The 24,524-nt window shown below is 45.7% G+C and overlaps 2 protein-coding genes across 2 annotated transcripts in view; both read right to left on the reverse strand.

Annotated features, from left to right (window-relative positions):
* CARMIL3 (capping protein regulator and myosin 1 linker 3) overlaps positions 1-24,524 on the reverse strand; it is a 145,062-nt gene that overhangs the window by 21,544 nt on the left and 98,994 nt on the right. Inside the window, 7 exon segments of the mRNA XM_040416884.1 lie at positions 9,511-9,683; positions 10,993-11,106; positions 16,010-16,138; positions 16,229-16,324; positions 20,850-20,943; positions 21,031-21,099; positions 23,156-23,328. Coding sequence (XP_040272818.1) covers positions 9,511-9,683; positions 10,993-11,106; positions 16,010-16,138; positions 16,229-16,324; positions 20,850-20,943; positions 21,031-21,099; positions 23,156-23,328 — 848 coding nt within the window.
* On the reverse strand, positions 1,589-2,663 carry LOC120991905 (histone deacetylase 1-like). Its single transcript, XM_040420639.1, has one exon. The coding sequence runs from the start codon at positions 2,633-2,635 to the stop codon at positions 1,589-1,591; it is 1,047 nt and encodes a 348-aa protein (XP_040276573.1). The 5' UTR covers positions 2,636-2,663.

Here is a 24,524-nt window from a genome sequence, read left to right on the forward strand (position 1 = left end):
AGAGCAGCATTGCACTGCAAAGCATTAACTGTTGCACCCTCCAAGTATCTTGCATGATTAATTCCTGCCACTATTTAAAGTCTACCTGCTTGTGAAGTATTGTTCAAGGGACTGCATTATCATCACAATCACCTGTAACTGTATGTACAAAGTTGGACTGTGTTCACCAAGTAAAGCAACGTTTGGTTTATCCACTGCGTACTCAGTTATTCCTCCTATAAATCGGTGTGCCACCGTTACAGGGACTGGCGTCACGAAACCAACAGGGACCTTGCCCCAGGCACTCAAAATACCTGTAACATCCAGGGCACCTCATCCACCATCAGGCCTGGTCCCTACAAACAGAGTGTGCCCCAGAGGAACTGTGTCTACCTCTCATTCACTGCCGCATGCCTGCCCAGGGTTCTCCAATACAGTGAGCAACCCTCGATTGCCCATAACCGTGACCTCACATCGCAATACCCTGCAGGTCTGGCGTGCTGCATAAATTGGCGTCACGAACAGGATTTACGGAACATTCCTGCGCCATTGCGGATATAAAACTGTGTGCTAAAAACTGCCTTAAAGTGACCAAGCCCTATTGTTTTATTCTAAATTGCTGGGCCAAAGAACTGTCATCATTAGCGGTGTGAAGATAGTGTTTTCTAGACTGTTTGCTGCATGTTTGAGCCACCGCTTGCTGTCAGTGAATAGACAGCCATTTTGCCACTTAAACCTGAGGTGGATTACAAGTGCGCCCGGTGAACTGTTTGGCGCGAAAAGAACCAGGCGGAGTCATCACCCAGCCGGCGAGGAGGAAGAACGCCGCCCTGTCTGGAGAAAAAGGTGCCGCCTACCTGAGTCCCGGAGCTACGAGAGTCCGCGCCCACCTGCTGACGCTGTACGCAGGACGTCCGACGCCTGTAGCCACGCATCTCGCGAGACTTGGAGCGAGCACCACCGGAGTGAGTACCAACTTAAAACTGTTGCCGGCTCTGCTATTTACCTTACCGGAACGTTCCCGACCCCTGCCAGGGCACCGGAGGGAGCCCCGTTATCGACAAAAGACTTTTTCTGTGAAAAAAAAAAAGTTATTATCATTGCCGCTCCGGTCCGCTCTGCTACATTTAAAGGGCCATACTCACCTAGCAACGCCATGTCCACACCTGAGGAAATCGGACAGGTGGCCCCAGTCGTGCCTTCTGGAGTATCCCCAGCCGACCCTAGGGCCCCTGCCGCCGCGGCACCGCCAAGCATGATGCCGCTAACTATGCCGTACTATTTTGGGGCCCCCTGGTTCCCACGTTATTCAGGGGAAGCCCATAAGTTAAAGGACTTTAGGGAACAGATACTGGCCTTGTTCCGGCTTTACCCCATAAATGCCGAACAGCAAATGGAGATCCTCCTAGCTCAGTTGGAAGGGGCCGCCCGCAGGGAAGTCATGTCGTGGCCCCGCTCTGAGAAAAGTAGCCTGGAACAGATCTTTGATCGCTTGGGCACCACATTTGAGGCCAGAACGGTGTCAGAAGTTAAAATGCGTTTCTTTTTTTTTTTGAACAATAGTTTTTATTAACTTTTTCAACAGTAGGTTACAAATGAATGCATTCAGTCACATGTAAAAAGTTATAGTACATGAATAATTAAGGCACTTATGGAAGCTGATAATGCAGTATAGAATTACACATATCTCCGTGTCTAGCGCAACAGCAGTTTCATATGTCCAGCAGCGGGCCACATTCCTGATTGTGTAGCCACCACCACCGAGCATCAACAATGGAAGGTTGAATGTCTTCATAAACTCCACACATTTAGCATGTCCTTTAATGGTTAGATTGAAGCAGCCAAGTCTGTCCCCAGAAAGGGAGTCTGCACCACACTGTAGAACCACAGCGCTGGGCTGGTACATCTCCATAACCTTAGTCATGACTGGTTTGAAAATGGCTTCATACGATTCATCATCAATCCCATCTCGAAGTGGGTAATTCACTGCATAGTATTTACCCTTCCCTGCTCCAATGTCCCTTAAGTCCCCAGTGCCTGGAAAATACTCTCCATACTTATGGAAAGAAACAGTCATGACTCTGTCAGTGGTATAAAAAGCTTCTTCCACACCATCACCATGGTGAATATCAATATCGATGTACAGTACCCGCTGATGATATTTTAATAGTTCCAGAATGGCAAGGACAATGTCATTGACATAACAAAATCCTGAGGCCTCAGACTTCTTAGCGTGATGTAGTCCACCTGCCCAGTTTACGGCAATGTCTGTTTGCTGCTTGTTTAATTTCACAGAACTTGCTACAGAGCCTCCAGCTGATAACTGGCAAAACTCAAACAACCCGTCAAACACTGGACAGTCCTCCCCTACATTAAACCTCTGCATCTGCTTGCTGTATTCTGACATGTTATCTGGCCTGATAGAGCGAAGAAATTTGATGTAATCGTCGCTGTGATATTTTGTCATCTCTTCCGCATTAGCTTTGTGAGGTCTATAGATTTCCATCTTCCGGTACAGTCCATAGTTCAAAAGCAGATTGTGCGTCATACGGATTCTGTGAGGTTTCATGGGATGTCCCTGCCCATAGTAATAGTTGCCAACGTCCCCATCATAATAATAGCACACTTTCTTCTTTGTTCCCTGCGTGTACGCCATTTTCCTTTCTGGGCTCCGGATCCACTCCTGTTCTGCAAAATGCGTTTCTTCAGCAGAAAGCAGCAACCTGGGGAGTCGCTCCGTGATTTTGCCCTGTCCTTACAAGAGACACTGAGAGCTGTAGTCCAAGTGGATCCTAAAGAAGCTGAGGACCAGGACCGGACTCTTAGAGAGCAATTCATTGCAGGCGTAAGTAATGAGCATTTAAAGGGCCAGCTACGCATGTTGTCAGCTCAACACCCCCACTGTGCATTTCTGGACTTTAAAGAATTGGCCATCAGTATATTGGGCCAGAACCCTGCTCCAGGGCCGGCAGCCTCCTATGAACCCCAGGCTTGCCAACCAAAGACTGTTAATGTGGGACCTGCAGGAGTCAGTCAGGCGACCCAAGCTCCAGTTACAGACGTAGTGGCAGCCCTCATGGAGCAAGTGAACCACCTTACTCTAAGTCTAGAGAAGGTGTGCAAAAAGATAGAGGAATGGGAGAGACCATTATTACTAGAAGATGAAAGTCCTCTTCCTCCAAGGCTCCCACCGGCATATGGAGACGTATACCCAAAAGAGCCTGATGGGCGACCGAGGTACCGGCCCAGAAGTAGAAAACAGCCTGTCTGCCACCACTGCAAGAAATATGGACATACTGAATCAATGTGCTGGCAGTTAAACGGGCAACCCCTGAGGCAGAGGACCGCCCCTCGGGAGGTAGAACAGTAGGTCCAAAGGATCCAAGCTGGATGCCTAAGTATGTAGGATCCCGTCCAAAAATTAATATATGCATCAACGGGATACCCTTTGAAGCCCTCTTGGACACTGGGTCACAGGTCACCACCATTCAACGGCCTGCCTTTGACAAGTTCTGGGATCCAAGTCTTCTCACCCAGCCACCAGAGTCCTGGCTAGATATCATTGCCAGCAACGGTAAGCCAGTGAAACTGCATGGGTATTGGGAACCTACCCTTCAAGTGGGAGAAGCCACCCTGCCACAGCAAGGCGTGATTGTGGTACAAGCAGGAGATAAAGGAGGACACCCTGTGATCTTAGGGACTAACGTTCTGAAAAATTGTTACTCTGAAGTGCTTGACGCATTAAATCAAACTATATCTTCAGCCTCACCTGCTTCCAGAAGAGTTATCCAAAAGACTATTAGTCAAATGGAGGAATTGATAGGTTGGACATATCACAGCAGAGATAGATTTTTGCAGCTATGGCAACCTTGGTTAAAATATAGATCAAACCTCCTCAACTCCCAGCAATGGGAATCAGAATGAAATTTGTAATGACACATACCCAATATATGTTTATACCATAATATTATTTTAGATAATATGAACAGTCTTGCATCCATTACTGAAATGAGCGATATACTTGATACTTAGGAGTGACACAATGTTTGGGCCTTGTTCTTCCCCCTCCCATTATTGACATGTAACTGTTGTTATATTATGTATATTTGCACTGTAAGATCGATCGCTTTAAGGGCCATTTAGCCCTAGACTAGCGGTGGTCACATCCTAGCTTGTATTGTTAGGCATTGCCTTTGATGCTTTCAAAATGTGAACGTGATGTGATACACGCTATAATATGCTTACATTATGTGACGATCTTTGCTTGTTGAATTAATAAAAAGAGATTTCAAACAAAAGACTATTAGTGTGCTGAGTGCTCAACAAAAGTTTGCCAACAAGAAAGGAGAAATTTGCACTGTCCGGATCCGGGATAACCGGCCGGTAATTCTGCCTCCAAATTCCCAGATCATCCTGTGGTGCCGTGCGGTGTTAGGGATCCAGGGCCAGGACTATCAAGCCCTAGTGGAACCTATTCCCTTTGAAAATCATCCCTTCGTACGGACAGCCAAGAGCATGGTGACTGTGTCTCAAGGTAAAGTGCCTGTCCGCTTAATTAACTTTGGGGATCATCCCGTTACTCTCCTTAAACACTGCCCCGTTGCTCAGCTTTTTCAAGTGTCTTTCCAGGATGTGATTCGTCTGCCTGCCACGGAGGCGTTCCAGACCACACAGAGCAGCAGCACCCCTACAACATCTTGGTGGGGAGAACTACATGTGGGGAACGAATCCACCCCAAAAGAGCAAATAGAGGGAGTCCTGAAGCTGGTGAAGGAGCACCACCAGGCTTTCAGCAAGCACTCCACGGACTACGGAGAGGTCAGTGTAATCAAACACACCATACCCACTGGCTCTCATCCTCCTATTAAGGAGAGGCACAGACCCATAGCACCTACTACCTATCAGTCTGTGAAAGAAATGATAAAAGAGATGAAAGACTCTAATATAATTCGGGACAGCCATAGTCCCTGGGCTGCGCCCCTAGTTCTTGTCCGAAAAAAAGATGGCAGCATAAGGTTCTGCGTGGATTACAGGAAAATTAATCAAATCACCCACAAAGATGCATATCCATTGCCACGCATTGAGGAGTCCTTGACTGCTCTGGGGTCATCAGCCTATTTCTCTACCTTGGACTTAACCAGTGGGTACTGGCAAGTACCCATGGCCCCAGAAGATCGAGAAAAGACTGCTTTCACTACCCCTATGGGCCTGTTTGAATTCAATTATATGCCGTTTGGACTGTGTAACGCTCCAGGAACGTTCCAGAGGCTGATGGAACGTTGTTTAGGCCATAGGAATTTTGAGACTGTACTCTTATATCTGGATGACGTCATTGTATATTCCAAGACGTATGAGGACCATTTAAAGCACCTGGGTGAGGTGTTTCAAGTTCTTGCTAAATATGGCCTCAAGATCAAACCATCCAAGTGCCACCTGCTGAAACCAGCGGTCAAATACCTTGGGCACGTTGTCAGTGCCGATGGAATACAGCCTGATCCTGATAAACTGGCTGCTGTCCGAAACTGGCCTACTCCAACGACCGTGAAAGAGGTGAGAAGCTTTCTCAGTTTTGCAGGGTACTACAGGCGTTTCATCCCGCACTTCGCACAAATTGCGGATCCCATCCAGGAACTGTTGAGGGGGCATCCAAAAAAGAGCCCGAAAACCCCTATTCCTGTTGAATGGAACCAAGAACGGGAAATTGCCTTTCAAATCCTAAAGAAGAAGTTGACTGAACCCCCTGTTCTGGGTTACCCAGATTATCAGAAGCCGTTCCTCCTCTACACGGATGCCAGTAAAAGAGGCCTGGGGGCCGTGTTGGCTCAAGTGCAAGACAACAAAGAAAGGGTAATTGCCTACGCCAGCAGATCCCTGAAGGGAGCTGAAAAGAATGATCAGAATTACAGTTCTTTCAAGCTGGAGTTTCTTGCCTTAGTGTGGGCTGTAACTGAAAAGTTCAAAGACTATCTCGCTGCCACACCGTTTGTTGCCTTCACGGACAATAATCCCCTGGCGCATCTGAACACGGCCAAGTTAGGGGCACTGGAGCAAAGATGGGCCTCCCGCCTTGCCAACTATGACTTTACTGTGAAGTACCGGGCAGGCCGCTCCAATGATAATGCTGATGCCCTGTCGCGGCTTCCCACTACAGAGGCCCCAGATGATCTAAAAGATGCCTGGGAAGAAGTGGAGATGCCTGCGTTCTACAATAAGTTCGCTCAGCAGGATAATATCCGTACTGAAAATCTCCCTGCTGCTGATCTTCCCTCCTCTGATGATCCTGAGTCCGGAGGCGATCAAGAAAGATGGATTAAGCTCCAGTCCGAAAGTAGAGTCCTGGGTGAACTGCTGGACTTCCTTACCAGTGGGAAAATCCCTGAGAGAATCCGGAGGAAGAGTGCAGACCCAGAACTAGTAAGACTGTGGAGACATCGCCACCAACTATTCCTTCAAAGAGGCCTGTTGCTCAGAAGGAGTCTGGATCCAGTGTCCTGTGATAGAGTCTACCAGATTCTCCTGCCACGTCGGGATGCCAGCCTGGTACTGGACATGTACCACAACCAGTCCGGACACTTCGGGGTGCAAAAAACTGAGGCCACTATACGGAGGAGATTCTATTGGATTGGGATGAGAGAAGATATCGAGAAATGGTGCCGAGAATGCACTGCCTGTGCTGTGGGGCGGACGGAACGCCATGACCAGAGGGCGCCTCTCCATCCTATTGTAAGTACAGCTCCTCTAGAATTGGTCGCGATTGATCATGTGAAGTTGGAGCCGAGTCGCTCTGGATATACATATGCCATGACTATAATTGACCACTTCACCAAGTTTGTCGTAGCAGTGCCTGTGAAAGACCTGACAGCCAAGACTACAGAGGAGGCGTTCTGGAAACATTTCCTTCTGCCCTACGGCTGTCCGGAAAGGATCCTCACCGATCAAGGGTCTGCGTTTGAGTCACAGCTGTTCCATGAGATGTGCCTGCTGCACAACTGCCAGAAAGTCCAGACCACCGCCTATCATCCGCAAGGTAACGGACTCTGTGAAAAGATGAATAAGACTCTCATTGAAATGTTGAGAGCAGTACCCCCTGAGACAAGGGGTGATTGGCCTACTCTGTTGCCGCAGCTCATGTACACTTACAACAACACCATCCATTGTTCCACCGGTTACACCCCGTTCTATTTGATGTTTGGCCGACAAGGGAGATTGCCTGCGGACCACTCCCTGGGTGTTCATGTACCGGATGTAATCAACCCACTGCCCAGGACCGATTGGGTAGTGGAGCATCAAAGGCGTCTCCTCAATGCTAAGGAGATTGTCCAAGAACGGATGGAGATTGTTCGTGAGAGGCAGCAGAAGGACTATGACCAGACTGCCCATGCGGGACCCCTGGCTCTGGGAGACAAGGTATGGTTGAGAAACAACCACCGGACCAGCAAGTCGGACAGCAAATGGGAAAGGATTCCCTACCTTATTACTGCCATACCCAATGCTGCAGCCCACATTTACCAGGTCTCCAGAGAAGGAAAAGGTCCCCAAGTCGTTCACAGGAACCGTCTCAAACCCTGTATCGAAGGAGAACCAGCGGCGGAGGAGATGGAGCCTGAGCCTTCTGAGGAGGAGTTGCCGGCTCCACCTATGGACCCTATGCAGGCTGTGGAGAACTTGATCCATGATAAAGAGCCGCTCCACTGGGCCCTCACGCCTTGGCTGAATTTGTTGGTTCCTGCTCCTGTTCCTGTTGGTCTCCCGTCTCAGGAGACTTCACCTCCAAGAGCTCCTGAAGAAGTTCCAGAGGCAGTGAGCTCCCTTGACCTTCCTGAGTCCAGGCAGGAAGAATCTCCGCCACTAAGGAGGTCTACCCGTTCTACCAGGGGACACCCACCTGTGAGGTTTGAGGACTACATCATGAGCCCAGGTAGCCCCTCACGGGAAACCCCTGTTTAACTCTGTTGCAAGCCTGGGTACGGACTCATATTTGTTCCTTGAGCCTCCAAGAACTTTACATCATTTTATATTGTTCTACTGTTATATTATGGACAATTTGCATTTATGGACTATCCTGGTTTATTGATACGCTGCACCAGGTCAGCGCCCCTGTTCCCTTCCATTATCCTGAGAGAAGAGAACGACGCCCCTTTTCACCATTCCTTCAGTTTAATGTTTGTATTGTTGCTGTGATATTTGCCATGTATGCCGGTTCTCATTTTGTCTTTCAGGCTGCAGTATCCAGCCGGGCAGGGCCCCTCCATGTTGCGCCGAGGACGGGCAACGTTATAGCGTGGTGGTATGTAGTGTCCCACTAGGTTAAGGTGGGCACTGCACAAAAGGGGTTAATGTGTCTTTATTACATTTAATGTTATGTGTATGCATTTCCCTGTGTTTGACTGGTGTCAGGCCTAGTTAGGGTGCAGTTTAGCCTCCCAGACATTAGAGGGAGCCAGAGAGCCCTAGATATATATAGGAAGGCCCAGGCAGGGGAGTGGTAGTTCATTCCAGGGGACTAGAGGAGTTACTTCGTCCACCTGAAGCTCCTGAGGCTAGGCTTAGCTCAGTAGAGACACCCCAGTTGCAGGACAGCACCTCCTGGGAGAAACCTGCAGCTTCCCAACCAAGCAGGGATAATACAAGTCAGATAAGTACCCTGATGGGCAGAGGTTCTATAAAGTACAGCAAGCGCCAATACTGGAGAGAGGATTTATATACCAAGGATTAAAGCCAGCATTTAGGCATCCGGGCCTTGGGATTCAGCCAGCTAGAATAGCTGAGGGGAATAGAGCAGCATTGCACTGCAAAGCATTAACTGTTGCACCCTCCAAGTATCTTGCATGATTAATTCCTGCCACTATTTAAAGTCTACCTGCTTGTGAAGTATTGTTCAAGGGACTGCATTATCATCACAATCACCTGTAACTGTATGTACAAAGTTGGACTGTGTTCACCAAGTAAAGCAACGTTTGGTTTATCCACTGCGTACTCAGTTATTCCTCCTATAAATCGGTGTGCCACCGTTACAGGCACTGGCGTCACGAAACCAACAGGGACCTTGCCCCAGGCACTCAAAATACCTGTAACATCCAGGGCACCTCATCCACCATCAGGCCTGGTCCCTACAAACAGAGTGTGCCCCAGAGGAACTGTGTCTACCTCTCATTCACTGCCGCATGCCTGCCCAGGGTTCTCCAATACAGTGAGCAACCCTCGATTGCCCATAACCGTGACCTCACATCGCAATACCCTGCAGGTCTGGCGTGCTGCATATTGACAGATTTCCCCTTACCCGATTATTGGAATCACTTCCACTTCTTGTCTTCTTTTTAACGTGGGGTACTTCATTTTTATGATAATGTACTATTAGTTAAATCACTCACGCTCAGTTCATGATGCACAGTGCCTATCCCGCTCCACGTATTTATTCCTGATATTTATTCCGACCACTAATTCATGCATTTGTCAAGAAAGTTGGAACCATGTTTTGCTTTTACTTATGTCTGCCTTCCCAGCCTGTAGCCACTGCTATAAACCACTTACCTCAGCTTATTATGTAATTCATTCCCCACCTGCCTAAGCATATCACGTATATGGGGTGGGCTGAGTCCATGTTGTTCTCGAAGCCTGCAGAGCATTGCTCCTCCACGCTGTGCATCCCGCGCCGCTCCCGGGAAGAGATCCTGAGTAGCCTCCCACATGGTGTCTGCAATGTTCTATGTAGAAGGCAAAAAAGATTCATTATGCCTATACTAAGTTTACAATAATGGTTAGGCCGGGTTCACATCACCGTTTAGTTTTCTGTTCTTCTAATCTGTCAGAAGAACAGAAAAAAACTGATCTTCTATTTTGAGCATCCGTTGTGCTAATATTTCATCCGTTTTTGTCAGTTCCATCAGAGATCCGTTATTTTAGATGGGAGAAGTCCTCCACGCAGGTCTTTTTTTTATCTCATCAATAATAACAGATCTCAGGCAGAAATGGCAAAAACAGATGCAAAATAAGCACAACAGATTTTTTTTTTTCTGTTCTTCTGACAGATCAGAAGAACGGAAAACTAAACGGTGATGTGAGCGTGGCCTTATTGAATTTATTGTCCCATTGAATGGGCGATGTGGAAGAGAATATTGAGAGTTTTGTAAATCAGATTTGCTTGATATTTCACAAACAGATTTTCAACTTCACAATGTGAGTAATACCCTACTGAAAGGGTAGGCAACCTCTGGCACGCCAGCTGTCGTGAAACTACAACTCCCAGCATGCATAATTGCTCTGCTCTTCTCAGAACTCCCATAAAAATTAGTGGAGCATTCTGGGAATTGTAGTTTCACAACAGCTGGAGTGCCAAAGTTTGCTGACCCCTGCCCTACAGCTATAGCACAGAAGTTTTAAAGAAGGGAATGTCACACCAATATAAGGCCTCATTCACACGTCAGTATTTGGTCAGTGATTTCCATCAGTGACTGTGAGCCAAAACCAGAACTGGAGACTCCACAGACATAAGATAAGGGAAAGATCTGCACCTGTTCTGTGTTTTTGACCTGCCCCTGGTTTTGGCTCAAAATCACTTTGAATGCACACTGACTGTGGGACTAAGGCCTATTGCACACGCTCCATGGCCGTATTGCGTACCGCATTTGCGGATCGGCAATACACGGGCACCGTACCGTGTGCATTCTGCATCACGCATGCGGACCCATTCACTTCAATGGGTCTGCAAATCCGGAGATGCGGAATGGTGCAGAACGAAAGCACGGAACGGAACCCTACGGGAGCACTACGGAGTGCTTCCGTGGGGTTTCGTCCTGTACTTCCGTTCCGCAAAAAGATAGAACATGTCCTATCTTTTTGCGTAACGGCCGGATCGCGGACCTATTAAAGTGAATGGATCCGCTGCGGCTACCCCACGGACAATGTTCGTGCATTGCGGCCCGCATTTTGCTGGCCGCAGCACGACCAAGGGGCGCACACGTTCGTGTGCAGGAGGCCTAACAGTCATAGATTTTTATTTACTGAATTGAATACCTGCAATTCCCTGTCCACTGCTCGAGACAGTTCATACGAGACTGTCTCAAGGAGCCTCTGAGCAGGGCCTGAAGGAGACAGCCAGCTGCCTGCTTCCAGGAGACGTGGTAATAACTGAAAGAAAGAAGAGCAAATTCAATCGAATTAGAGAGTGAAGCAAAGTAACCTAGACAGAATTTTTTTTTAAACTGTGTTTTTTTTTTTTAAAGAGGTTGTGCCAAGTCAGTGGCAAATTGAGCATGCACACTGCCACTCCATTCATTCTGTATGGGACTGCCAGGGCTAGCTGACTATAGAGCTCAGCAATCTCCAGCAGTCCGAAGAGAATGAATGGAGCAGCAGTGCATAAGCTCGACCTACCAATCCATTCAGACAGGGGAACAAGACTCCCGTTCTCAGATCGGCGGTGGTCCCAGCAGTCATACCACCACTGATCAGATAGCTATCCTCCATCCTGTGGAAAGGGGATAACTTTGAAACTTGGCACAATCCTTTAGTAAAGTCAAGTTTTACACAATGGTGTATTTTATAATGTTAAGACTGTTAGTGTAAATGCTGTATAGGTTTTCAACATTTTACATAAATGTATTATCTATGCTGAAGTAGTCATATTTACTAAAGTGTAAAAATGATAGAGGCAAGCAGGAGCTGAAGACATCTTTCTCCAATATGATGCCTGAATGCCCCCTTAAACTGGGTATGCCCCATAGCTTTCTATTCTACAGTCATGAAGAAAAAGAGGGTCATCAATATACAGTAAATCACTGCACAACCTCTATAATTGTGGGATAAATAATGTAGTGGCTGTTGTGTATGCCTTGTGTAAAGCTGTGTTAACTGAGGTGTCAGGGAAGGGCAGGCTCCCACCACACTGCACTGCTCTGCTTTGAGTCGTATCTAAGGGTAGCTAGTGATAGGTCAGTGACATAGAACTTGTGTCCCCTAAGGCCTTATTCACGCGATCGTTGTTCTGGTCCGCATCCGAGCCAGAGTTTTTGCGGCTCGGATGCAGACCCATTCACTTTAATGGGGCCGCAAAAGATGCGGACAGCACTCCGTGTGCTGTCCGCATCTGTTGCTCCATTCCGTGGCCCCGCTAAAAAAAAATATAACATGTCCTATCCTTGTCCGTTTTGTGGACAAGAATAGGAATTTCTACTAGGGGTGCACCGAAATGAAAATTCTGGTCCGAAACCGAAACCGAAAATTCAGGATGCCCTTGACCGAAAACCGAAACCGAAACCGAAACTGCCTTTTTGCCCAAATACTTTTAAAATACTTTTTTTTTAATGATTTTATTAATAATTCTTTTTCATGAATGAAATTCATCTGTGGGTGGCGCTGTTATGGAGAGGGGGATCTGTGGGTGGCGCTGTTATGGAGAGGGGGATCTGTGGGTGGCGCTGTTATGGAGAGGGGGATCTGTGGGTGGCGCTGTTATGGAGAGGGGGATCTGTGGGTGGCGCTATGGAGAGGGGGATCTGTGGGTGGCGCTGTTATGGAGAGGGGGATCTGTGGGTGGCGCTGTTATGGAGAGGGGGATCTGTGGGTGGCGCTGTTATGGAGAGGGGGATCTGTGGGTGGCGCTATGGAAAGGGGGATCTGTGGGTGGCGCTATGGAGAGGGGGATCTGTGGGTGGCGCTGTTATGGAGAGGGGGATCTGTGGGTGGCGCTGTTATGGAGAGGGGGATCTGTGGGTGGCGCTGTTATGGAGAGGGGGATCTGTGGGTGGCACTGTTATGGAGAGGGGGATCTGTGGGTGGCTCTGTTATGGAGGGGGGGATATGTGCACTGTTATGGGCATAACAGTGCACAGATCCCTTTCCCCATAACAGTGCACAGATCCCTTTCCCCATAACAGTGCACAGATCCCTTTCCCCATAACAGTGCACAGATCCCTTTCCCCATAACAGTGCACAGATCCCTTTCCCCATAACAGTGCACAGATCCCCCCTCCCCATAGCAGTGCACAGATCCCCCCTCCCCATAGCAGTGCCATAGACCGATCCCCCTACCCATAACAGCCCCGGCCCTGCTGCTCACAGCAGACTAATCACTCACTACATCTTAATTTTACCTTACAATCGTGAGGCTCCAGTAACTAACAACTCTGCAGGCAGAGCGGAGGGCGGCGTAACGTCACTTACTCACGTGACGCACCTGCTCCGCCCACTTTATGAATGAAGGAGGCGGAGCAGGCGCGTCACGTGAGTAAGTGACGTTACGCCGCCCTCCGCTCTGCCTGCAGAGTTGTTAGTTACTGGAGCCTCACGATTGTAAGGTAAAATTAAGATGCAGTGACAAAGTAAACCGCCCGCCCGGCGCCCGCCCGCAGATGGTGGGTGACAAATCCCACACCCCATATTTTCGGCCGATATGTAACAATATCGGCCGAAGTGGATTAGGTGCATTTTCGGCCGATATTTTCGGCTGCCGAAATTTCGGTGCACCCCTAATTTCTACAATGGGCCGCCTGTTCCGTTCCGCAAATTGCGGAAGGCACACGGGCGGCTTACGTGTTTTGCGGATCCGCAATTTGCGGACCCGAAAAAAAACTGAACGGTCGTGTGCATGAGGCCTAACTCACAAGAGTGCACACACAATGCAGTGTATTCCTATGTGATGCAGCTTCACACAGCTCTTCCTGCCTCCTGCTTGTTATAGGTGTTTTTCTATCAGCTCTTAGAAGCACGAGGACTTACAGTATTTCTTATAGTAAATGGTGGAGACTGGTACACAAGGAACATATAGAGTTTTCTATTAATTTAAATAAAAAATTAATTTAATATGAATCTATGGGTTCTGCAGCTGACAAGAGGTAATGACATAAAAGAAGAAAAACCTCAGAAGCCCAGATTTACTAATGTGCCAGTGCCTACAATCTGTCTAAAAAGTGGTACAAATTGGTGCCATTTTGGCACAAATTATCATGTTACACATGCATAGTTTGCCTTTTCATCATGTGTGTCCCTTCTCTCTTCCCCTAGCTTCTGCTCCCTCTCTTGTCTCCTTCCCTCTTCTTCATTCTGGCTTCACCCCTCATCTCAGCTACTTGCTCTGTTAGCTGCTCACAGCATGATTTTTTGACCTATCCATTTGTTCATCGGTGTATGATCTGCACAGTTTGGAATAAACTTCTTCACGATCTACAAGGTGTCGTTTGGATCGAGTCACTGTCAGCCAATTCACCTAAGATTGATGGTTACCGCTATCTCAGCAGAACTGTAAGTTACAGAGATCACACTTTCAATGCTTAGATTGGAGAGGCAGAACACATATAAAACAGGCAAACTATGCATTTTCTTTTTTTTATAAAGGTCACATTTACTGCATCTGTGATATTAAACAAACCCATCTGCCTTTTTCTAATTATCTTAAGGCCTCTTTCACACAACCATTTTTTTTTCCCGTTGTACTCCGTATGCATTTTGTTTCCGTATCTCCATTCCGCGCAAAGATAGAACATGTCCTATATTTGGCCGCAAATCACGTTCTGTGGCTCCATTAAAGTCAATGGGTCCGCAAAAAAAATGGAATGCATACGGAAATGCATTCGTATGTCTCCCGTATCCGTTCAGTTTTTTGCTGAACCATCTATCGAAAATGTTATGCCCAGCCCAATTTGTTCTATGTAATTACTGTATACTGTATATGCCATACGGAAAAATGGAAACACAACAGAAACAAAAAACCGAACAACGGATCCGTGAAAAACGGACCGCAAAACACTGAAATAGCCATACGGTCGTGTGTAAGAGGCCTAAAGGAAACGTGTCACTAAAAATGTTATCTGCCAGTTAAAACCAGATAGCGACACGCTTTTTTTTTCTAATCTGTTTTTATTTTCTGGTTACAGATTTATTTATTCTATTTCCTGAACATGATTATGAGGGCGGACATCTTGTCTGAGTTGTTATTAAAGAGGACCTTTCACTAGAATAAAAAATGTAAACTAAGCATACAGACATGGAGAGCGGCGCCCAAGGATCTCCCTGCACTTACTATTATCCCTGGGCGCTGATCCGTTCTCCCGGTATGGGCTCCGGTATCTTCATATGTTCGGCTCAACTGGGTGGAGCCTGCCGGTGTCTCCTTCTACCAGGCTGTAGCGCTGGCCAATCGCAGCGCTCAGCTCATAGCCTGAGAGAGAAAAAAACCTCTCAGGCTATGAGCTGAGCGCTGCGATTGGCCAGCACTACAGCCTGGGAGAAGGAGACGCCGGCAGGCTCAACTGGATGGAGCCGAACATATGAAGATACTGGAGCCTATACCGGGGGATAATAGTAAGTGCAGGGGGATCCCTGGGCGCCGCTCTCCATGTCTGTATGCTTAGTTTAGATTTTTTATTCTAATGAAAGGTCCTCTTTAACAGCATTTAGAAGGCATTGAGAAAATTGCTTTACGGCTGCCCCATGGTCCATAGACACAATGGTCAGGAGGGGATATCATTGACTTCTATGGCAGATTTGTCTGGGCATGCTCTGTGACCTGTGCGAGGTCATTGTACAAGGAAAGAATAGATAAGCTCTGACAATCACTTATTGTGAATGGTGGATCCTGTCTTATCAGTCATTCTAATCCTGCCTGTAATGATATCACCTCTGTGTATAGATAAGCAGATAACTGCAGTAAAGTGATCTGTACAGGCCAAGAAGTGGCGCTTATTATTTGGCTTAGTGGTCAGTGCGAAAACTGCAGGATTTTATTGTTTTTGATTAAATATAGATATTGACATGGAAAATTAAAAATTATTTAAAAATATATTAAACAACAGGTCATTTTCTGATGACACATTTCCTTAAAGGGCAACTTTCCCCAGAAAAAAAAAGATCACACGTACAATACATACGGCATTGAAAATTATTTGTTGGTGGGGCCTGGATGAACATATCTGTTACACAATATATTCTGCATTTGACTACATGTAATCCCTAAAGTTTGTCTTTTCATTTTATTGCTATGCAATGACATTTTCCAATTCTCCAATGTGCCTATAAGACGGCATGTAAAACTCACAGCGCGACAGTTCTTGGCATCTCTGAGGAGCTGTCTCGCACATATGATGTCTTCTTGTACAGTTTCCAGGTCACAGGAGCGCAGAGCATTGATGTGATCTTGTATCAACATGGACAGTGTTTGTAGCATCTAATGGTTTAAGAAGGAGAATAGGAGGACTTGTCAAAGAAGATATAAGGGTAGGCACAGACGAAGCAGCGGAAAGCGAGCATACCGCACCTGTTCCGCACTGCTCGTCACACCCTGTTGAAGCCGGAGGGCTCTTTGGTCAGAGACAGCCAATGTCTGAGAGTTTCGAAGGAGACAGCTATGTATCTGTGAGAACAAGCATTGTATTGTATTATATATATATATATATACAATGATGATATTCTATTATAAATACTGTATGTCAAATACAAATCACTGCATCTAGTAAAGAACTAAAATTGTGTCCAAAATATCTATATTATGTACTTAAGTATCTTTATTATGCCTTCCAGACCAGAACCGCAATGCAAAATCTGCATTTCATTTATAATTCTGCATGGGTACCCCTGCAGTCTTTGTAACCCCTATAGTTATGACTAGAGATGTCAGAATTTCCACTTATGAAATTCGTTCTCGCTTGGTTTACTGGTAAAAGGTGAATTGCGTTATGGATTCTGTTACCACGGACCATAATGCAATTCAATAACGGAATGCATAACGGAATGCCTTTAGAAACATTCCGTTATTGATTTTGTCATAATAGAAGTCTATGGGCTGCAAAACGGATCCGTCCCATTTCCGTTATGCAGGAGAGGACTCCACTGCATAATGGAAACAAGACGGATCTGTTTTGCAGCCCATAGACTTCTATTATGATGGTAACAGAATACATAACGCAGTTCACCTTTTACCAACACACAAAGTGTGAACGAATTTCAAAATATGAAATTCGCTCATCTCTAGTTATGATGCTTCATGCTCCATTTTGATAATACGCACGTAATCTCACATAAATCATTTATGTTCAGTAACATACTAGCTACTTAAACATACGCTACAGAAAATTAAAGCGTGTCTATTTAGAGGTTGTCACAGTATTAGGGCTCATGCACAACCGTATGTATTTTGCAGTCCGCAAAAAACACTGAAGACGTCCGTGTGCATTCCGTATTTTGCGGAACGGAACAGCTGGCCCGTAATAGAGCAGTCCTATTCTTGTCCGTAATAAGGATAGGACATGTTCTATTTTTTTGCGGAACGGAAATACGGACATTTGGAAACGGAATGCACACGGAGTAACTTCGTTTTTTTTGCAGACCCATTGAAATGAATGGTTCCGTATACGGTCTGCAAAAAAATCCAGAACGGACACGGAAAGAAAATACGTTTTTGTGCATGAGCCCTTAGGGATTTCCTTTGCGAGCAGATCCTTCATCCAGTTATTGGCTTACCTGCAAGCATGAACGCCTTGAGCATTTTCAGATGCTTATGGCTTGTCTGCAGCTTACTGACCAGGTATATACAATGTTATGACAGCCTATAGCCTGACATCAGTAGTGCCAATCAGTGACGGTCAACCTAACCCATATATGAGGGCCTCAGATGCAAATTTTGACCCCATCCAGGGTTTAACCATTATAACATGTGTGGCTTATGTGGCCACCATTCTCCTGCAATCAGAGTACCTTGTAATTGGTATAGGCAGTGGTCCGATTAGTCAGACTCCCACCAATACATTTTTCATTGCAGAAAATCATAAATGTAAGGCCCTTAAAGGGGTTGTCACACTTCAGCAAATAGTATTTATCATATAGACAAAGTTAACACAAGGCACTTACTAATGTATTGTGATTGTCCATATTGCCTCCTTTGCTGGCTTCATTTTTCCATCACATTATACCCTGCTCGTTTCCAGGGAATATGATCACCCCACAATCCAGCAGCAGTTGCAGTGCTTGTACACTATAGGAAAAAGCACTGGAGTATGCGCACTCCCACGTTCTCGGCCACCAGAGAGGCTGGCACTTTTTCCTATAGTGTGCAAGCACGGCCACTGGTGCTGGATTGAACCCCTGGAAATGATCATTGTATAATGTGATGGAAAAATGAATCCAGCCAGCAAAGGAGGCAATATGGACAATCACAATATATTAGTAAGTGCCTTGTATTAACGTTCTCTACATCAGCGATCCCCAACCGCCGGGCCGCGGCCCAGGACCAGGCCCTGGAAGATTGTTTGCCGGGCCGCGGCGGTCAGGGCAATCTTTAACGCGGTACTAATGAATCGCTTCCATTATGGAAGCGCTTCATTAGTACAGAAGGACCAGGAAGCGGTGAAGAATCTGTACTCACCGCTTCCTGGTCCTCGGCTATCGGCTGTGCAGGGCTGCGCACAGCGTGAGGTTGCTCTGTGACCTCACACTGTGCGCCGCGATACACAGCCAGCCGACAGCAGGATGAAGAGGGGGGCTGACATAAGGGGCTGATGGCTGACATAAGGGGCTGATGGCTGACATAGGGGGCTGATGGCTGACATAGGGGGCTGATGGCTGACATAGGGGGCTGATGGCTGGCTAAAGGTTGGGGGGTTGATCTGAGGTCTGATTAACATTGGGGGTCTGATTGCTGGTCTGACCTGAGGTGTAATGAAAAATATTTTTTCTTATTGTTCTACTCTAAAACTTAGGTGCGTATTATAGGGCGAAAAATACGGTGCAGTGCAGCAGAGACCAGGTGCAGCAGAGACCAGGTGCAGCAGAGACCAGGCGCAGCAGAGACCCTAGTCAGTTTATATAGTCGTTATATAGTGTTATATATTTTAATATGCACCTTGTGTTTTGTTATGCACGTGAATCAGTCAGCCCCGCCCACCCCCTAAGCCCCCCCATAACCCCCGCCCCCTTTCCCCCCTTCCCATCTGGTCCCTGGGAAAATTGTCTTGCATGAAACTGGTCCTTGGTGCAAAAAAGGTTGGGGACCACTGGTCTACATGATAAATGCCATTTGCTAAGGTATGGCAACCCTTTTAGGTAATGCTGATGATGCTCACATTTTAATCATATTAAAATGTGACTCTGAGGTCTGAAGAGTATAATACACAATTCTGTGGGCTTGCACTGCGACCGTGCCACTCTGTTCTATGCACTCTGCATTCCATACTTACAGTGGCGGAAATAATTATTTGACCCCTCACTGATTTTGTAAGTTTGTCCAATGACAAAGAAATGAAAAGTCTCAGAACAGTATCATTTCAATGGTAGGTTTATTGTAACAGTGGCAGATAGCACATCAAAAGGAAAATCGAAAAAATAACTTTAAATAAAAGATAGCAACTGATTTGCATTTCATTGAGTGAAATAAGTATTTGAACCCCTACCAACCATTAAGAGTTCTGGCTCCCACAGAGTGGTTAGACACTTCTACTCAATTAGTCACCCTCATTAAGGACACCTGTCTTAACTAGTCACCTGTATAAAAGACACCTGTCCACAGAATCAATCAATCAAGCAGACTCCAAACTCTCCAACATGGAAAAGACCAAAGAGCTGTCCAAGGATGTCAGAGACAAAATTGTAGACCTGCACAAGGCTGGAATGGGCTACAAAACCATTAGCAAGAAGCTGGGAGAGAAGGTGACAACTGTTGGTGCGATTGTTCGAAAATGGAAGGAGCACAAAATGACCATCAATCGACCTCGCTCTGGGGCTCCACGCAAGATCTCACCTCGTGGGGTGTCAATGGTTCTGAGAAAGGTGAAAAAGCATCCTAGAACTACACGGGAGGAGTTAGTTAATGACCTCAAATTAGCAGGGACCACAGTCACCAAGAAAACCATTGGAAACACATTACACCGCAATGGATTAAAATCCTGCACGGCTCGCAAGGTCCCCCTGCTCAGGAAGGCACATGTGCAGGCCCGTCTGAAGTTTGCCAATGAACACCTGAATGATTCAGAGAGTGACTGGGAGAAGGTGCTGTGGTCTGATGAGACCAAAATAGAGCTCTTTGGCATTAACTCAACTCGCTGTGTTTGGAGGAAGAAAAATGCTGCCTATGACCCCCAAAACACCGTCCCCACCGTCAAGCATGGGGGTGGAAACATTTTGCTTTGGGGGTGTTTTTCTGCTAAGGGCACAGGACAACTTATTCGCATAAACGGGAAAATGGACGGAGCCATGTATCGTGAAATCCTGAGCGACAACCTCCTTCCCTCTGCCAGGAAACTGAAAATGGGTCGTGGATGGGTGTTCCAGCACGACAATGACCCAAAACATACAGCAAAGGCAACAAAGGAGTGGCTCAAGAAGAAGCACATTAAGGTCATGGAGTGGCCTAGTCAGTCTCCGGACCTTAATCCAATCGAAAACCTATGGAGGGAGCTCAAGCTCAGAGTTGCACAGAGACAGCCTCGAAACCTTAGGGATTTAGAGATGATCTGCAAAGAGGAGTGGACCAACATTCCTCCTAAAATGTGCGCAAACTTGGTCATCAATTACAAGAAACGTTTGACCTCTGTGCTTGCAAACAAGGGTTTTTCCACCAAGTATTAAGTCTTTTTTTGTTAGAGGGTTCAAATACTTATTTCACTCAATGAAATGCAAATCAGTTGCTATCTTTTATTTAAAGTTATTTTTTCGATTTTCCTTTTGATGTGCTATCTGCCACTGTTACAATAAACCTACCATTGAAATGATACTGTTCTGAGACTTTTCATTTCTTTGTCATTGGACAAACTTACAAAATCAGTGAGGGGTCAAATAATTATTTCCGCCACTGTATATATTGCCCTAAACAGCAGTCTATAATTTGCTAAGAAATGCATTGCACCACTTGTTGAATAAATGAGTTACATAGATTGTATCCATGTTACCTTCCTCCAGGCACTTTCAGCTCTCTCAGGGTGTCTCTGGTATGCCTGGCAAATGTCACCAACAGGAAAGGACATGAAGCGCAGGGTTCTATTTCTGTGTGATATCAGAGTTATTTTATGTGATGCACAGATGAAACGTAGAAGCCTAAAAGTTGGTGACAATAATTTGCTGTTAACTCACTTCTCAAGAGCTCGAGCTACATCCATAAATCCAGAAGCGGAAACAGCATTCCTGTCCCAAAGAACAGACCTGAAAGCAAAGGAATGGAAGAAAGGCAGTTACAGCAAACAATATACTGTGTATACATGTCCAGCAGAAACGTAAGTTCGGGACCAACTGGCAATAGACCCTACAGGGAAAATTCCAGATGGGCCAATGCCCTGAAGGCCACCAGAGCCCCCATCACGGCTGGCAGCTGCGTACAAAATTATCTGATGTTCTTAGCATTAAAAAAATGCTAGGAGCATCAGGTACTTAAGTACCCGCCAGCAGCCGCAAGTTCCCTCCTGAATTCAACCGTATCGCCATCCTCAGGGCAGTGATACAGTTGAATGCTGTGGCGAAGGTGGCAGTATTTTGTGCTGCACTGTGATATTTGGTTCTGCTGGGGTGGTATATCGTGCTGCACTGTGGTATTTGGTTCTGCTGGGGTGGTATATTGTGCTGCACTGTGGTATTTGGTTCTGCTGGGGTGGTATATTGTGCTGCACTGTGGTATTTGGTTCTGCTGGGGTGGTATATTGTGCTGCACTGTGGTATTTGGTTCTGCTGGGGTGGTATATTGTGCTGCACTGTGGTATTTTGTTCTGCTGGGGTGGTATATTGTGCTGCACTGTGGTATTTGGTTCTGCTGGGGTGGTATATTGTGCTGCACTGTGGTATTTGGTTCTGCTGGGGCAGTATATTGTGCTGAACTGTGGTATTTGGTTCTGCTGGGGCAGTATATTGTGCTGCACTGTGGTATTTTGTTCTGCTGGGGTGGTATATTGTGCTGCACTGTGGTATTTTGTTCTGCTGGGGTGGTATATTGTGCTGCACTGTGGTATTTGGTTCTGCTGGGGTGGTATATTGTGCTGCACTGTGGTATTTGGTTCTGCTGGGGCAGTATATTGTGCTGCATTATGGAATTGCTGGCTCCACCTACTTCTGTTGTCACTGCTTACTTGGGTTGCCCCACCTTCCATCAATCTGGACCCGTCTACAACATGTGGCCTTTTATTAGTTTTTTTTTTCAGGTCCACTTCAAGTTCCCAATCCGCCCCTCCGTATGCTGTTCTAATATAGGCATTTCCCTGCCTAATATAGGGAAGCTCTTTATATACATGGTTATGTGAGTGCTGGCTGATGACAAATTATGCATATTCCGTTTTTAGAAGCATGCATGATTTGACAATGAGAGAACTAGTAGTGAGTTTTAAAAGAACGTTCTCCCATAGGAGGAAAAAAAAGACTGTATAAACTTAATTTAAGAACATTTACTGTAAATTCAAAAACCATCATTTATGGAGCATGGTGACAGTGTGGCCTTAAAGTGCATTGTACTGCGCTGTGTTGCAAATTTTCTTTGTGGATTCCACAATTGCACAACAAGTATATGCTATATATGAACCCAGCATTAGTCATCCTATGTGTACATGAGTAATATAAGTATTGCAAACCACAATATGACTTGTATCCTGCATTTTTACTAGTTTTCTCCCTCTCTAGGCTCCATCTCTCATTGTGAGTTCAGTGGCAGAGGGAATGGAGAGTAGCTACTGTACACAGTAGACACAACAGGGGATCTCTCCATAATATTCTAGGTTGTTCAGCTATAACCTGATCTATTAATAAGATGGATAATCTGTCTCATCACTGCCTCACTAAAGATGGAATTTATCATTGAATTGATAGTAAGTAAACAGTTACAGTCAGCGCATGAGACTAGGGAGCAGGAAAGAATGATTAGTGGAGAAAGAAGCGTTTTTCCGATAAATTACACCGTTTCTTATCAAGGCTTGTGCTATTGATTCATAGTAAAAAGTTACTCTTTAAGGTTCAAGTTACAAAGCACATAATTAGCTCTTTTTCATATAAAAAAAAGAAAATGGCTTTGTTTTCTGATACTTTTCTAGTGTCATTATTGGTACCCACTAGTCTGAGGGATAGGGCGAAATACATATCTTGTACAGTGTTCTAAGGGAAAGGTCTTTTTATGTATAAAGCCAACCATAACATTGTATTTTCATTTATCTTGTCTTTTCTTTCACTACAGATTATTCCAGATAGTATAACAGTAATACAAGAAAGCTTCCTCTGTACTCACCGCAGTGTGCTATTTATCTGCAGGGTTTTTCCTAGCATCTTGGCACCAATGTCAGACATCCCATTACCACTGATATCCAATTCCTGAAGAGATGTGTTACTCCCCAGAGCATTTAAAACAATACATGTGCGAGACTTCAATCGAGAGTCTGTGAGAGACAGAGACTGGAGGCACTGCGAGAAACAAAGAGAAGCTGTCAGTATTTAAATGCTCCCATATCTTTTATATTATTGTGATATTAAATACTTTTGTGTCAAAAACAGGAGTGATAACTTTATAATAGCAATCTTTCAGGGCACAGAGGCTCCTTTATCAGGTAGTGTTTAAAAATGATTCTACTGTATACAGTATGTTGTATATCACTTCAACCCACCATTTCCTCCTTTAACCTATACATATATTATTACAAGCTTAGTTTATCCAGTAATACAGTTGGAACAATGCAGGGTGTATTTGATCACATAATGCAACATTAAAAAGTGTCTTATACCTCAAATTAATCAGGCATTGTCTTTCTATCTGTAAATAAGAATGCTTGAATTCACTTACAGATAGCAGAAATCATAAAAATGCAGTTATTATGTAACCCAATGGACCCAATGTGCCAACTATCCGCTTTGGCTTTGGGCTAAACCTAAGGGCGCTGTCTTGGCGATCCCCTGGTATTCACATTTAAACCCCTATAAAGGCATCTGGACTTCGCAGAGAACCAACCTGGCCGCTACTTCCTGAAATAGTAGTTGGCAGCTGACACACAGGGTTCACAGACACCAGTGTGAAGCATCAAAGGTTTAGGTAAAACTCAAAGTCAGAAAAAGGTTTAGGTCAGGGCAGGCAGAGTTTGTATGTATCTGTGAAACTGGTCCGAGGTCAGGGCAGGCAATGGTTCAATACAGTATTCAGGGTATAGTCAGGGCAGGCAGTGGATGATCAGAGTCGATAAGCAGGCAAAGGTATGGTACACAGGCAGACAAACAGATAAGCATACCTTCACTGGAGCACTAGCAAAGCTAGCAACCTAATGCTCAGGCACCCTCCACCTGAAGAAGGTGTGTAAAATAGACACAAGTGGCGAGGCATTGGCTGGAAGCAACAAGGGTGCACACTCGCTAGCGCTTTAATAGCTGGGAAGCGCACAAGCGCCCATGACGGCCTGAGGGAGCCATTGTAACAGATTAAAGGATTTGGACATCATGGCACTGATTTTTATTGTTTATTAGCTTCTTAAATGCAAGTAAACAGTCTTCTAAATAGTCTTTATTTATAATGTAATACAATTTTCTTCTGCTGGTGCTACAGAATCTAACATAAAACCACAATGAAAAGCAGCAAAATAGCATACCATCAGTGCTTCATTATTGTTGCAGGA

This window comes from Bufo bufo, chromosome 2 (genome assembly GCF_905171765.1).
Source record: "Bufo bufo chromosome 2, aBufBuf1.1, whole genome shotgun sequence".
In the NCBI taxonomy this organism is placed as follows: domain Eukaryota; kingdom Metazoa; phylum Chordata; class Amphibia; order Anura; family Bufonidae; genus Bufo; species Bufo bufo.